The 12880-nt window shown below is 34.2% G+C and overlaps 2 protein-coding genes across 2 annotated transcripts in view; one reads left to right on the forward strand and one right to left on the reverse strand.

Moving 5' to 3' along the window:
- The window catches only part of LOC139778288 (uncharacterized), a 198208-nt gene that overhangs the window by 83200 nt on the left and 102128 nt on the right, over positions 1-12880 (forward strand). The window lies entirely within an intron of this gene.
- LOC139778294 (uncharacterized) lies at positions 1107-4046 on the reverse strand. Its single transcript, XM_071716172.1, has 2 exons — positions 3908-4046; positions 1107-3329 (listed from the first exon to the last, which is right to left on the reverse strand). The coding sequence occupies exon 2, from the start codon at positions 3319-3321 to the stop codon at positions 2314-2316; it is 1008 nt and encodes a 335-aa protein (XP_071572273.1). The 5' UTR covers positions 3322-3329; positions 3908-4046; the 3' UTR covers positions 1107-2313.

The following is a 12880-nucleotide window of genomic DNA, read 5'->3' on the forward strand; positions in this document are numbered from 1 at the left end:
CTAATTTAACTCAAGTGACATGTATTTAAAAAAAAAATAAAATCTTTAAATTAAATTGTGCCAATTGCAAAGAGAATATGTATAAATTCAAAAATCCAACCTAAGTGGTAGCTTTATTTCTCCTTCACAAAATTATGTTATCTAACTTAACTCAAGTGACATGTATTTCAAAAAAAGATGTAAAATCTTTAAATTAAATTGCGCCAATTGCAAAGAGAATATGTTGCTTTGAAAAATAATTGTTGTGCAACTACTTTTAAAAAATAAAACCCAAGTGGTATCTTTGTGTTCCTATTCAAGGGTCTTCCTATTCCAACCCAAGTGGTAATAGCTTCTTAATTCTTCTTAACAAAATTATAATATTACAAAGAATTATTTTAATTACAAAGAATTAAAGAAGTAACAGTACAAAATAAAAATATTTAATTAAAATAAAATAAATAAATTTTTCTTGTAAAAAAACTTGGCGCTGCTAGACTTCAAAATTTAAACATTAAAATTTAAACATTAGTACTAAGATTTTTAATTAAATAAAAAACAATAAACATAATTTAAAGAAGAATGCGACAGGAGTAAAAAAGCAGCTCCAAGTTTTTTTACAAGAAAAATTTATTTATTTTATTTTCTCCTCCGCCGCCGCGGTCCGCGCCGAATCGCACGTGGTGGAGATGCTCTTTGATCTCGCTCTGGTATCCATGGCAGGCCTAGCGTTCGGCGTCAGCCTGAGCGATCCTTGCCTAGAAACTGTCGTCACTCCCTCAGAGGACCTGGCTACTTTCGGCAATGTGCTAAGCGAGTCGGATGTCCCCTTCGACAGATCGTCGATTTCCAGCGTCCAAGAGACGGAGGCGCCCTTCTCGACCATGAATTTCATCATCGACGACGAGTGAGCGCCGTTCTTGTCGAGCGGATAACTGTGTTCCATCTGTTCCGAACCCGCGGATCGACTTAAACGTGGATTAAGACTAAGAATTAAGAAGCTATTACCACTTGGGTTGGAATAGGAAGACCCTTGAATAGGAACACAAAGATACCACTTAGGTTTTATTTTTTTAAAGTAGTTGCACAACAATTATTTTTCAAAGCAATATACATATTCTCTTTGCAATGGGCGCAATTTAATTTAAAGATTTTACATCTTTTTTTGAAATACATGTCACTTGAGTTAAGTTAGATAACATAATTTTGTGAAGGAGAAATAAAGCTACCACTTAGGTTAGATTTTTGAATTTATTACCAATATCTGTACAAAACAATCAGAATTGCTCCAAAATTTCGAACAGGACGCGACACTTTTTATCGTATAAATAGCGCCACGCATAATTGCCCGCGACATATAAATGCTGTTGTCTTCAAGATATAAAATACATGAAAAAATACTCTCATAAACATACTTAAAAAAAAAGAAAAAAACAGAAGCACTAATAAAATTATTGGTTTTCTAATATGCGTAATACGATCGAAAGAATATTCGAAGTTGTTGTGAATTTTTAGCAAATAAAAAACATACGCAAGCTATTTAAATCTTATACCTAAAAGGAGAAAAGGGGGCAAAACCGGGTGCTTTTTTAGATTTGTCTTTCTACAAAAAAATCAGAGAGCAAAATGATTCTGCTGAGTAGTCTTTAGTGGACCTTGAAATATGAGAAAACATGTCTAGTTATTAGAAAAAAAATTTAATTGACACAAGGATAAGAGGATTTTTTGAAGAAATTAAAGTACTCGGTTTTGCTCCACCGCCGGTAGAAGTTTTGGTTTATCTTAATCAAATTACACTAAAAAAAATTCTTTCTGCATTTTTGTCAGTGAATACACATATGCTAATAAAAAGGAAAATTTTCTTTATTTTAGTAAATGGAGTCACAGTTGCAAACTAATATGCAGAAATTTTTTTTGCTCAGTGTACAATACAAAAATGTATTTTATAAACAAAAATTACAAACAAAGATATTTTCTTGCTCTACAATATTGCCGGACTCATAGGCCCACCCTTGCATTTAATACACTATATCCAGCGCTCGATTGTTGTTGACAAATCATTGCAAGAGATTCAGGCGTCTTTCTCATCTTCTTCCTAATCTGAGGATGAGCTGTCTTTCTGCTTTCTTTTCTAATTTAATTTTTCAACTTTAGGGGCTTCTATTTCTAACTTCTGTTTCCGAGTGGCAGTCTCCATTTCCTGCTTTTTGTAGGGAGACGAAGTCAGGATGGCAGTTTTTTCTCTTTTCTTGTTTCTCTGATGAATCCATTTTTTTTTCTTGAGTAGGGGGAGTCGGGGAAATCGTAAATGTTGATGGCTGGGTTTCATCATCTCTAGATATCACAAAGTGAGCTTCCTGGGATATTATCCTGGGTTTCCTGCATAGGCTTTTCAGCGGTTTTTGATGGAGCATAAAGATGATAAGCAAACAAGTTTTTATTCAGTGGATATACTCCCGATTTTTTAAAACCTTCTATAGCAGTTTGTCTTTGAGCTGCTATAGAAAAAGCCATTTTGTATAATGTCTCCACTTTATATATTGGTATATTTTGTCCTGGGTGATGAACTTGCCATTTTCGCACCACTTGTTTATAATATGTCATCAAAGGAGGTATGAATGATACGTCAAGTGGCTGCAACCAATGCGGAGGGAAGAACAAGATGATGACGTTATTTTCTTGTGCAAGTTTGATAAGCTCCACACTGTTGGTGTGAGAAGCGTGTCCATCTAGAAGCAAAAGCACCGGTTTTTCGGGTTGGGGACGAGAAAACTCAATGAATTTCCTGAACCAAATAATAAAACTGTCTTTCTGAATCAATCCACCCTCGTGATAGACGGTAAATGAGTCGGGAGAAGAGTCATCCATCAACACAGGCCTTACTTCTTTTATAGGGAAAATAAACATTGTGGGCATATAATCACCAGCAGCATTCATACATGTCTCAGCAGTAACGAGAATTTTTTCACTGGAAGATAAACAGCCAACTTGCTTTTCTCTACGCAGAGATAGTACTTTTGATGATTTTGGCTCTATTATAATGCCCGTTTCATCGACATTATAAATGTCATTAGGTGAGAAATGGTATTTATTATAAACAGACTGTAATAAATTAAAAAATGATTGAACTGCTGTACGGTTAAAGTCCTTTACGCTTGCAGGAGAAGTTTCTTCAAAATTCTCTTTAGCTTTCCATATCCTATTGCCCAGATTATTTATAGGAACCTTATGGGTATCAGCAGTGTCTCTGTAGCTCATTTTCTTTCTAACATCTTTGATTGCTGCAGCCATGCTTTCCTCAGACCAGCTTAGGTGTTCAGTCCTCTTATAATTTCGTGTCATTTTTATATCTAAAAAAAAGTAAATAAAATAAAATATATGTAACAATCATAAAGTGAATGATTTTTTTTTAAATATTTTTGTCCGATTATTGTAAGAATAAATAATCTGATAGAAATAATTTTACAATTTTTTACGCAAAAATCGTGTGAAAAGTACAATTTCTTATGATGTATAATTACAACTTTTTAGATTATTTTTACGTAATTTTTACACCAAACCATGTTAAATATTAAAATTAAATTATTAATTACATTCCGAATTCAAATTTGATGTAAAACCGTAACTTGAGTGGCCTATGTGACTTCTACCCAGGGAGAACAGAAAGTCACAATAAAATCAAAATGACGTCAAAATGATGGTAAAATGATTGTAAAATGACCAAAAATCGTCATTTTGCAGTCATTTTGACATCATTTTGACTTTATTGTGACTTGCTGTTCTACCTGGGTAGTCCCGGTCTCCTCTACTCGGTTTTGCCCTAACACGAGGAAAATAATAAACACGGCGGCTGTACATTCCGCCGTACAAAGATCAAAATTAGTACGATATACTCTCTAGTACGTACAGAATGCAATGATACACTTACCGAATTTTTCTATACAGATGCTCTGTGTAGAGAGAGTTTACGACGGCTCGTTTTATTATTGCCCCCGATATTGATTTTCTGGTTCGAAAACTTTACATTTCTCCTAAAGAAAAATATCGTGTGCACGTGGGCATTAACACAATTAATAACACGATTTAGCCGATGATAGCAGCACTGTCACGAAGAAACAGAGGTACCCGGTCAACCAATGGGCTGCGTTCCTACACTGAGAGAAATTTCTGGTGACGCTATCCAGAATTTAGAATCGGTTTACCAAACAGTATAGTGAATAATCGTGTAACAAAACATCTAGTTAATAATACCAAACTATCTGGTAAGCGCATTGTCTGATTAGAATTACAGCAATGTTTAGATATGTTTACCAAACTGTCTAGTATAACGTACGATTCATTTGATGAGCGTTACGAATAGAGGTATAGAGTATAATAGTAAGACGGAAAAGAAAGCGTCTTAGCGAGAAACAAATGACTCGCGGCATCACACGGGTACCACACGTCTAGAGAAGATTACCAAACTGTGTAGATACTTATGACTAAATGGGCGCGTTCAGCAGACCAAGCCGCTCAGTAGCAGTCGAACATGATTGGCTCTTACTTTTAGAACCAACCAATCAACGCAGAGTGTTGATAAGACGAACTCAACAGTTGTGTCTGCTGAACACGGACATTGTCTCTGTATCGACTACTATGACGCGTTAAGGCACCGTTATCAGAATTTTGGATGTATGAACCACATATCGCATACAAGTTCACTATGCTACGTCTCACAAAACGAGTATAGTTTTAATCACCAAAAAATTTCTCTCAGTGTAGGTTGGCCTATGTATACTCCTTCTTTGGTTTTATAAAATGAAATAATAAAGAAAGAGCTACCCGATTTGACCCGCCTCCCCTGTTTTATTCTATTTTCCTCTGCAATCTTATCGAAATTTATCATATTAATCATCTCGGATCACAACCTTCAACTTAAAAAAGATATCGTTATATTTTTGTAGTCGCAGATGCATTTTCAAAATTTGTGTGGCTTTTCGGAATACGATCAATTAGATTAACAGAGGTTTTATATAAATTTAATAAATTGGCTGCTATTTTTGAAAATCCTAAAAGTATTATCTCGGACAGAGGAGTCGCTTTTACAGCAAACAAATTTCGCGAATATTGTCAAAAAGAAAATGCTAAACACATAAACTTATTACTATACGGGTGTCCAAACAGTGAAGTAGAAAGAATAAATAGAATGTTGATACCATTAGCGCGTTAAGGTAGGTTTTCATGGGCAGTGAAATGCAGCAGCAGTGAGCAGTAGTTTAGTAATTTCCTAGAAATGTTTGGCTCACTTTTGGCGCAAATTTTTGCTGCTCGAAATTTGGGCTTCAGTATTGGCTGTGTAGGACCAATTTCATGAGCAACAAAATTTTACCTTTACCTTTAGAGTTATAAGAGTATTCAAATTTTGCGGTGAATGCTGCGACGTTGGTAGCGTGGACTGGCCGAGCGAATTAAGGAATTCTGGTTGCTTAAAGACAGATACTTATATTAACAAAGTTGATAACGCCAAGACTGGAAGAATGTTATAAATATTTAGATTGTACCCAGCAATATATAAACGCGGTACTGAATTGAAGCACGGATAAAACTCTATTCCAATTAAATGTTTGGTACACATATTGTATAAAAAATAATTTCGAGAAAGAGAAATTGATTGAAAGCGAATGGGAAGCAATATTCCAAGAGAGTAGAGATAAGTTGAGAGAGCAAGCATGACAATGTATAATACTTGTACAAGCTGAGGAAAATAAACAAAATTATAATAAACGTCGAAAGAAAGCGAAATAATATCGCGAGGATAATCTTACCAAATATTTGGTAAAATTATCTTCGCGATACTGTTTCGATTAAAAGGACTCAATTAGGTCCAGACTTATGACTTCTGCTCACAGAACGCGGAAGCACTTACCGCGCGGCAAGTAGCGACGCCAATTAACTTTTGGATCTTACGGAAAAACAACGCGTTGATTGGCTACCGCGTCGCTTTTTGCCGCGCGGTAAGCGCTTTTGCGTTCTGTGAGCAGAAGCCATTAAAGTGTGCCGCTTTAGGATTCTATCAAATAATTAATGCATTGTGTATAACGATAGGTATGTGGTTAGAATGATAGGTGGTCACGAAGGGTCATCCGAGACTTCGACGTCTATTAATTATATAAAACCGTGGTTAAGAACAATTGATTCTCTCTAGAACTCTGACAATATCAAAAGCTATAGTCAGATTCTAGGGTCAAGAGGACTGAGTGATGTAGAAATATTATTGTAAAAACAAAATATTACAATCGCGAAATATTAAGATAAGACAGATAGAGCAAGGCATCGGCGTTTCTAAACATTAACCAAATAAACACAGTTGACAAACAATAAACGTTCTGCGATTCGTGTAACCTGCTATACGATTTAGCGATAACTCGAATGTGATCGGCGAACTAAGCACGGCCAAGCAGAGTTCTCGTTCGTCCATTGGTGAATTAATATTTTTCTTTGTAATTTATTTTCTTCATTAAATACACTTAAAATTTTACAAGAATATTATCGCCATTATTCAGGTATCCCTACATATGTGGAGTATGTGTACATATGGAAATATAATACATATTTATAAAAGAGATATAAAAGTTTGTTATACAAAATATAAAATAAATATTAAAAATGTACCAGTAACATATTTTTAATTTTATTTTAAAACAAGCAAATATTAAAATTTTTCCATCGTTTTATACATGTGGATCCGTGTTATATGGGGGCCTACTGTACATAATAATACAATATTACTGTATATAATAATATTAAATATATAATTTTCACTAATACATTTAAATTACTCATTATACCGATGATATTGAATATATCCTCTCCTCCTCCTCTTCTAAAAAGGGCGTGTCATCGAGATACTCGAATCTATCGAAGTATTGTTGTCGCTTTTCCGTGATGCCGATTGGTTCTCTCGTTGCGCTTACTTCATGAGCGGCTGTCATGGGATATTTGAACAGTTGTGTGGTTAATAGTGTAATGATAACAGTAAAATATTATATTAGAGTTAAATAGCGCTTGCATAGCACGGGTTTGTGATGTCTATAGTGAGAGTAAAATCACAGCCGTAATGAAATTTCCTCAGCCAGAAAATGTGAAGCATGTGCAAAGTTTTTTGGGGTTTAACTAAATACTTCTGCAAATGTATTAAAAATTTTTTATTAAAAATTAATTCTCTGAGTAATTTACAGAAAGCAGATACACAAAATTTGAGTTTGATGCGAAAAAAACAGAAGCTTTTGATCGATTAAAATTTGCGTTAAGTACTAAGCCGGTATTGAAATTGTATAAACAGAAAATAAAACGGAATTACACATGGGGATGCTTCGACGACTATGCGCTACATCAGATATACGTATGCTATGCGAAACTCTTGCAATAATATAATAATAGCTACGAAAATTTAGAATTTATTTAAAAATTATCTTGAAAATTGTTACTAATTGTCATGTGTTTTCGTTGACAATGAATAAGAAAGATCTGCGTGTTTGCGTCGCTAGATGGGCTTTGCTACTTGAAAAATTCGATTATATGTATTTTATAGTAAATATATCGCCTAGGCGGATTATTATTTAGAGAGGACAACGGCGGTGTACAATTAGTAGCGCCGAAATGTTTTGCAATTTCTGATAGCTGGGCGTGGTCGCGAAAATGGCCACTTTGCGGTTGAAAATGCTATGGATTTAGATAATCGGAGAAAATTTGGAAGAACGCATGCGACTCGTATAATGCTTGCTTCAGACACAAAGTGTGTATCACCAATATCTGTACAATACAATTTGAATTGCTCCGAAATTTCGAAAAAAACGCGACACTTTTTGTTGCATAAATAGCGTCACGCATAATTGCCTGCGACATATAAATATCGCTATTGTCTTCAAGATATAAAACATATGAAAAAAATACACTCAAACATACTTGAAAAAAAAACATAAGCACTAATAAGACGGAATTATTGGTTTCCTAACATGCATAATGCGATCGAAAGAATATTCGAAGTTGTCGTGAATTTTTAGCAAATAAAAAACACAGGCAGGCTAAATGACTATTTAAATCTTATACCTAAAAGTGGAGCAAAACCGGGTGCTTTTTCGGATTTGTCTTTTAACAAGAAATCAGATCGCAAAAAGATTCTGCTGAGCCGTTAGTAGTCTTTAGTGGACCTTGAACTATGAGAACACAAGGCTGATTATGTGAAAGAAGAAGATTAACGGGAAGATTAACAAGGATAACAGGATTTTTTTAAGACATTAAAATTCCCGGTTTTGCTCCACCGGTAGAGTAAAATCGGTTGAAAGCATGTGAAACACGGAAGTTACAATTACAAAGTACAATTACGAAGTTTTGTTTTATCTTATAGCAAATTCGGGCGCTTGCACTAGTGCACACTGAGTGCGCACTAAGGCTTGTTCTTAATAAATTGTTATATTTACAGATCATCTTAAATACTTCTTAGTCTATAAAATGATTTGTACAGCATCTATATAGATATTACAGATTGTTTTATTGGCTAACAGGTTTTTAAATGTGTATTTAAGCGACTTTAAATATAAGAATAGATTATAAACAAACCTTAGTGCGCACTCAGTGTGCACCAGTGCAAGCGCCTGAATTCGCTATTAGTCAAATTACACTGACAATGAGAAAAAATTTTCTGCATTTTTCTTAGTGAATACATATGCTAATAAAAAGAAAACTTTTCTTTATTTTAGTAAATGGAATCAAAGTTGTTTGCAAACTAATATTTACTAAAATGCAGAAATTTTTTTTCTTAGTGTACAATACAAAAATGTATTTTATAAACAAAAATCGCAAACAAAGATATCCTCTTGCTCTACATTGTTACCGGACTCATAGGCTTACCCTTGCTATTTAATACACTGTATCCAGCACTCGATTGTTGTTGACAAATCATTGCAAGAGATGCAGGCTTCATCTTCTTCCTAATCTGAGGATGAGCTGTCTTTCTGTTTTTTTTTATATTTAATTTTTCAACTTTAGGGGCTTCTATTTCTAACTTCCTTTTCCGAGTGACAGTCTCCATTTCCTGCTTTTTGTAGGGAGACGAAGTCAGGATGGCAGTTTTTTCTCTTTTCTTGTTTCTCTTCTGAATTTTTTTTTCTTTTTGGGAAGGGAATGTCGAGGAAATTGCAAATGTTGACGAGTTGGTTTTATCATTTCCAGATATCACAGAGCGGGCCTCATCATCTTGAATTTCCTGCTGCAGAGGTTTTTCAGTGGTTTTTGATGGAGCATTGAGATTAGGCAACACGTTTTTATTCAATGGGTATATTCCCGATTTTTCAAAAACATCTATAGCAGTTTGTCTTTCAGCTGCTCTATAAAACGCTTTTCCGTATAGTTTCGCCACTTTATACATATATTGTTACATGTTGTCCTGGGTTATCAGTTAGCCATTTTTGCACCTCTTCTTCATAATGTGTCATTAAAGGAGATGTGAATGATACGTCAAGTGGCTGCAACCAATGTGTCAAATACGGAGCTAAGGACAAGATGATGACGTTGTTTTCCTGTGCAAGTTTGATAAGTTTCACACTTTTGGTATGAGAAGCGTGTCCATTTAGAAGCAAAAGCACCGGCTTTTCAGGTTGGGGACGAGAAAACTTAATGAATTTGTTGAACCAATTAATAAAACTGTCTTTCTGAATAAATCCACTCTTGTGATAGACGGCAAATGAGTCGCGAGGAGCATCATCCATCAACACATGGCTTACTTTTTTTCTAGGGAAAATAAACATTGTGGGCATATAATCACCAGCAGCATTCATACATGTCTCAGCAGTAATGAGAACTACACTGGAAGATAAAGAGTTTACTTGCTTTTCTTCACGCAGAGCTAGTACTTTTGACGATTTGTTTGACTTTATTATTATAATGCCCGTTTCATTGACATTGTAAATGTCATTAGGTAAAAATTTGTATTTATTATAAACAGACTCTAATAAATTAAAAAATGATTGAACTGCTGTACGGTTAGAGCCCTTCGCGCTTGCAGGAGAAGTTTCTTCAAAATTCTTTTGCGATAATTGCTTATGCCTGCGGAGGAAATTGTAGAGCCATTGTTGTTCTGCTCTTTCTTTTTCCTTGTCGAACATATGTGGAATGTTGTTCTCTTCAGCAAATTCAAATACGAGTTTCCGTATATCTGTTGAAGTGAGGTCAAATAACCTTTCTTTTAAAAGCAATATTTGTTTCACAAATTCCTTTTCTTGAGCGTCTGAGAAAGTCTTGGAGAAACTTTTATAACGGCCTGATTTTTTCTGGGCAGCTTCTAAAGAAGACAGACCTTCCCTTTCAGCTTTATCTATCTTATTGCGCAGAGTAGTTTCAGGAACTTTATGGAACGCAGCAGCTTTTTTCTTGCTGAATTTCCCCTTCATAACATCTCCGATTGCTGCAGCCATGTTTTCCTCAGTCCAGCTCAGGTATTCAGTCCTCTTATAATTTCGTGCCATTTTTATATCTAAAAAAAATAAATAAAATAAAATATTGTATGTAAACATCATAAAGTGAATGATATTTTTTAAAATATTTTTGTCCGATTATTATTGTAAGAATAAATAATCCGATAGAAATAATTTTACAATTTTCACGCAAAAATTGTGTGAAAACTACAATTTCTTATGATGTAATTACAACTTTTTAGATTATTTTTACGTAATTTTTACATCAATTTCCGAGACCGCTGCCAGGTTTTTGTATACGTACACAGTCTAAAACTTTTATGTGCAGCAAATGTTGTCATGAGTCGACCGCAGAATCGAAAATAAAACTGTAATTTTCTAATTTTTTTTTCGCTTTTCATACGCAAATGGTGTCTGCGGTATTCGTTATCGTCCATACTTTAATTCTGGACAAAAAATTTTTAATTCGGTGAAATCAATCAAAAGATTAGTGTGTCTGAAAATTTCGCGGTAAAACAGAGCTGTCTCCAGCATCCCCTTAAGTTTTATCATACTTATGCCATCTATATTATCTTTTCCCCAACCGACCACATAACTATCTTTGTACACAAAACTTTCGTCGTAATATGCGAGTTATATTTGGCTGAATGTCATCTAAAATAGAGAAATATTATATTTAACTAATAATTTCTTAAAATTAATATTAAGGCATAATATACATTCGTATACTTTACTAATGGTTTTATAAGTTTGTGGTATTTTTTTAGTATGCATCAAAAATTATAAAATCTGTAAATACATAATACGATTTTTCATTATCACAAGTCTTCTTTCCTTTATAAGACTCATCTTTGTTATTCGAATCCTTATTAACTTTCCGCGTATCTTCCACAGAACAATTAAATAACGCCGACATATAAATATAAGTGCAAAAGGAAAAAGGAAGAGAAATATCAATTTAAATGTACTTACTGGAAAAGGGGATATCTTGTGGCATATAGAGTAAGGCAATATCATTGTAGAACTCTCTATTGATGTATTGCGGATGTACAAACGCTTGAGTCGTATTAATTATCGTCATATCTCGAAGAAAGTCGTAAATGCCAGACTTGTCGACGTTACCGAACACCACGTGAAATCTTGAATGTTTTCCTATGCAATGGGCGGCTGTGAGAACCCATTTTTTTTATAAGATCGTGCCGCTGCATAGCCCGATTATTTCGTTGTCGTCATTGAATTGATGCACCATTACCATGTACGGAAATCCTGGGAACTTCAAGTTTCCAGTTATGGAAGATCCGCCCGCTACTGCTTCATCTATCGTTTAAGAAAAATGTCAGCGTAGTGAAAGATGATTATCATAGCTTCGGTATAAGTATTATGAACTATTTGCGATAGTTGTACATAAAATTACGTATCTTATTTAAGTAAATTATTTAAATATTATGTAATCGTAATTACATTAATTTGCATATTATCGATGCTACAACTGTATTTGAAAAAAAGTTTATATTACAGACAAAAACTTCCATTTGATGTATTACAAAGTAACATAAACTTGCAGCAAATAATTATCAAGTCAAATGCGTTGATAAAATTAACTATAACTTTTTCAATTTTTGTTTTTGCTTACCATTATTCGCATCAGGAACGATAGCGTCGCTGGAATTGTCATGTTCGACGTTTTTAGGTTTGGGGTATACGGCGTAAAGACTTTGAGTATATTGACACACTGTCAAACTGATTACAAAGCACAGAAATATCTTCGCACTTTCCAGACTCATGACAGACTGTTCCGCATGCCGTTCGTTCCTGCAATTTTCTATTTATATACAGTTGCGTCGATATTCAGGCAATAATGACAACTAACGAGATGATTAACGCTTTTGTAAGATGTATTAGATGTAAAAATTCCGGGAAATACTGCTTGCAAATATACATACTGTACTGTTGCATGCAAAGGCACTGGCATGTGCACATCATTTTCAATTATTTATAAGTAAAGCGATATTACGTGTCTTTATCAAAGGTATTTTTATTGTCCGTTGTATTGTCCAAGTTGCGGTGTTAATTTTAAAAGAATAACTTCTGCCTCATTCAGATTTCGCTTATAAACTTGTGACACTATAGCATCTAACATTTTAGGCATACTTTTTATGGGCTTAATTCAAAATAAAAAATTTTTGTAATTGTGACATTATTCTTCTAGGAATGCAATATATTATTTTCTTGTTTTTTTTTTAGCTTTTTAAACATAGATTTTCTGAGAAATTACGTCGAGAATTAGTGGGGTACTGTAGGTAATTTTATCATTCCACAAAAAAGGAATTTATCTCACAGGAATTTATATAACTTTACTTACAATAGACTTAAACTTACACAATAAAGTAGCTTATGTCGTAAATACGCACTGCGATTTAAAGGACTGTCGAGGAACTACCAGGAATTGC

This window comes from Temnothorax nylanderi, unplaced genomic scaffold (assembly GCF_030848795.1).
Source record: "Temnothorax nylanderi isolate EJ_2023f unplaced genomic scaffold, tnyl_v1.0 TNYL_tig0178_pilon, whole genome shotgun sequence".
NCBI lineage: Eukaryota > Metazoa > Arthropoda > Insecta > Hymenoptera > Formicidae > Temnothorax > Temnothorax nylanderi.

Coding starts and splice junctions, on each gene's coding strand:
- LOC139778294 (XM_071716172.1), bottom strand. CDS start 3,321: ATGACACGAAATTATAAGAGGACTGAACACCTAAGCTGGTCTGAGGAA.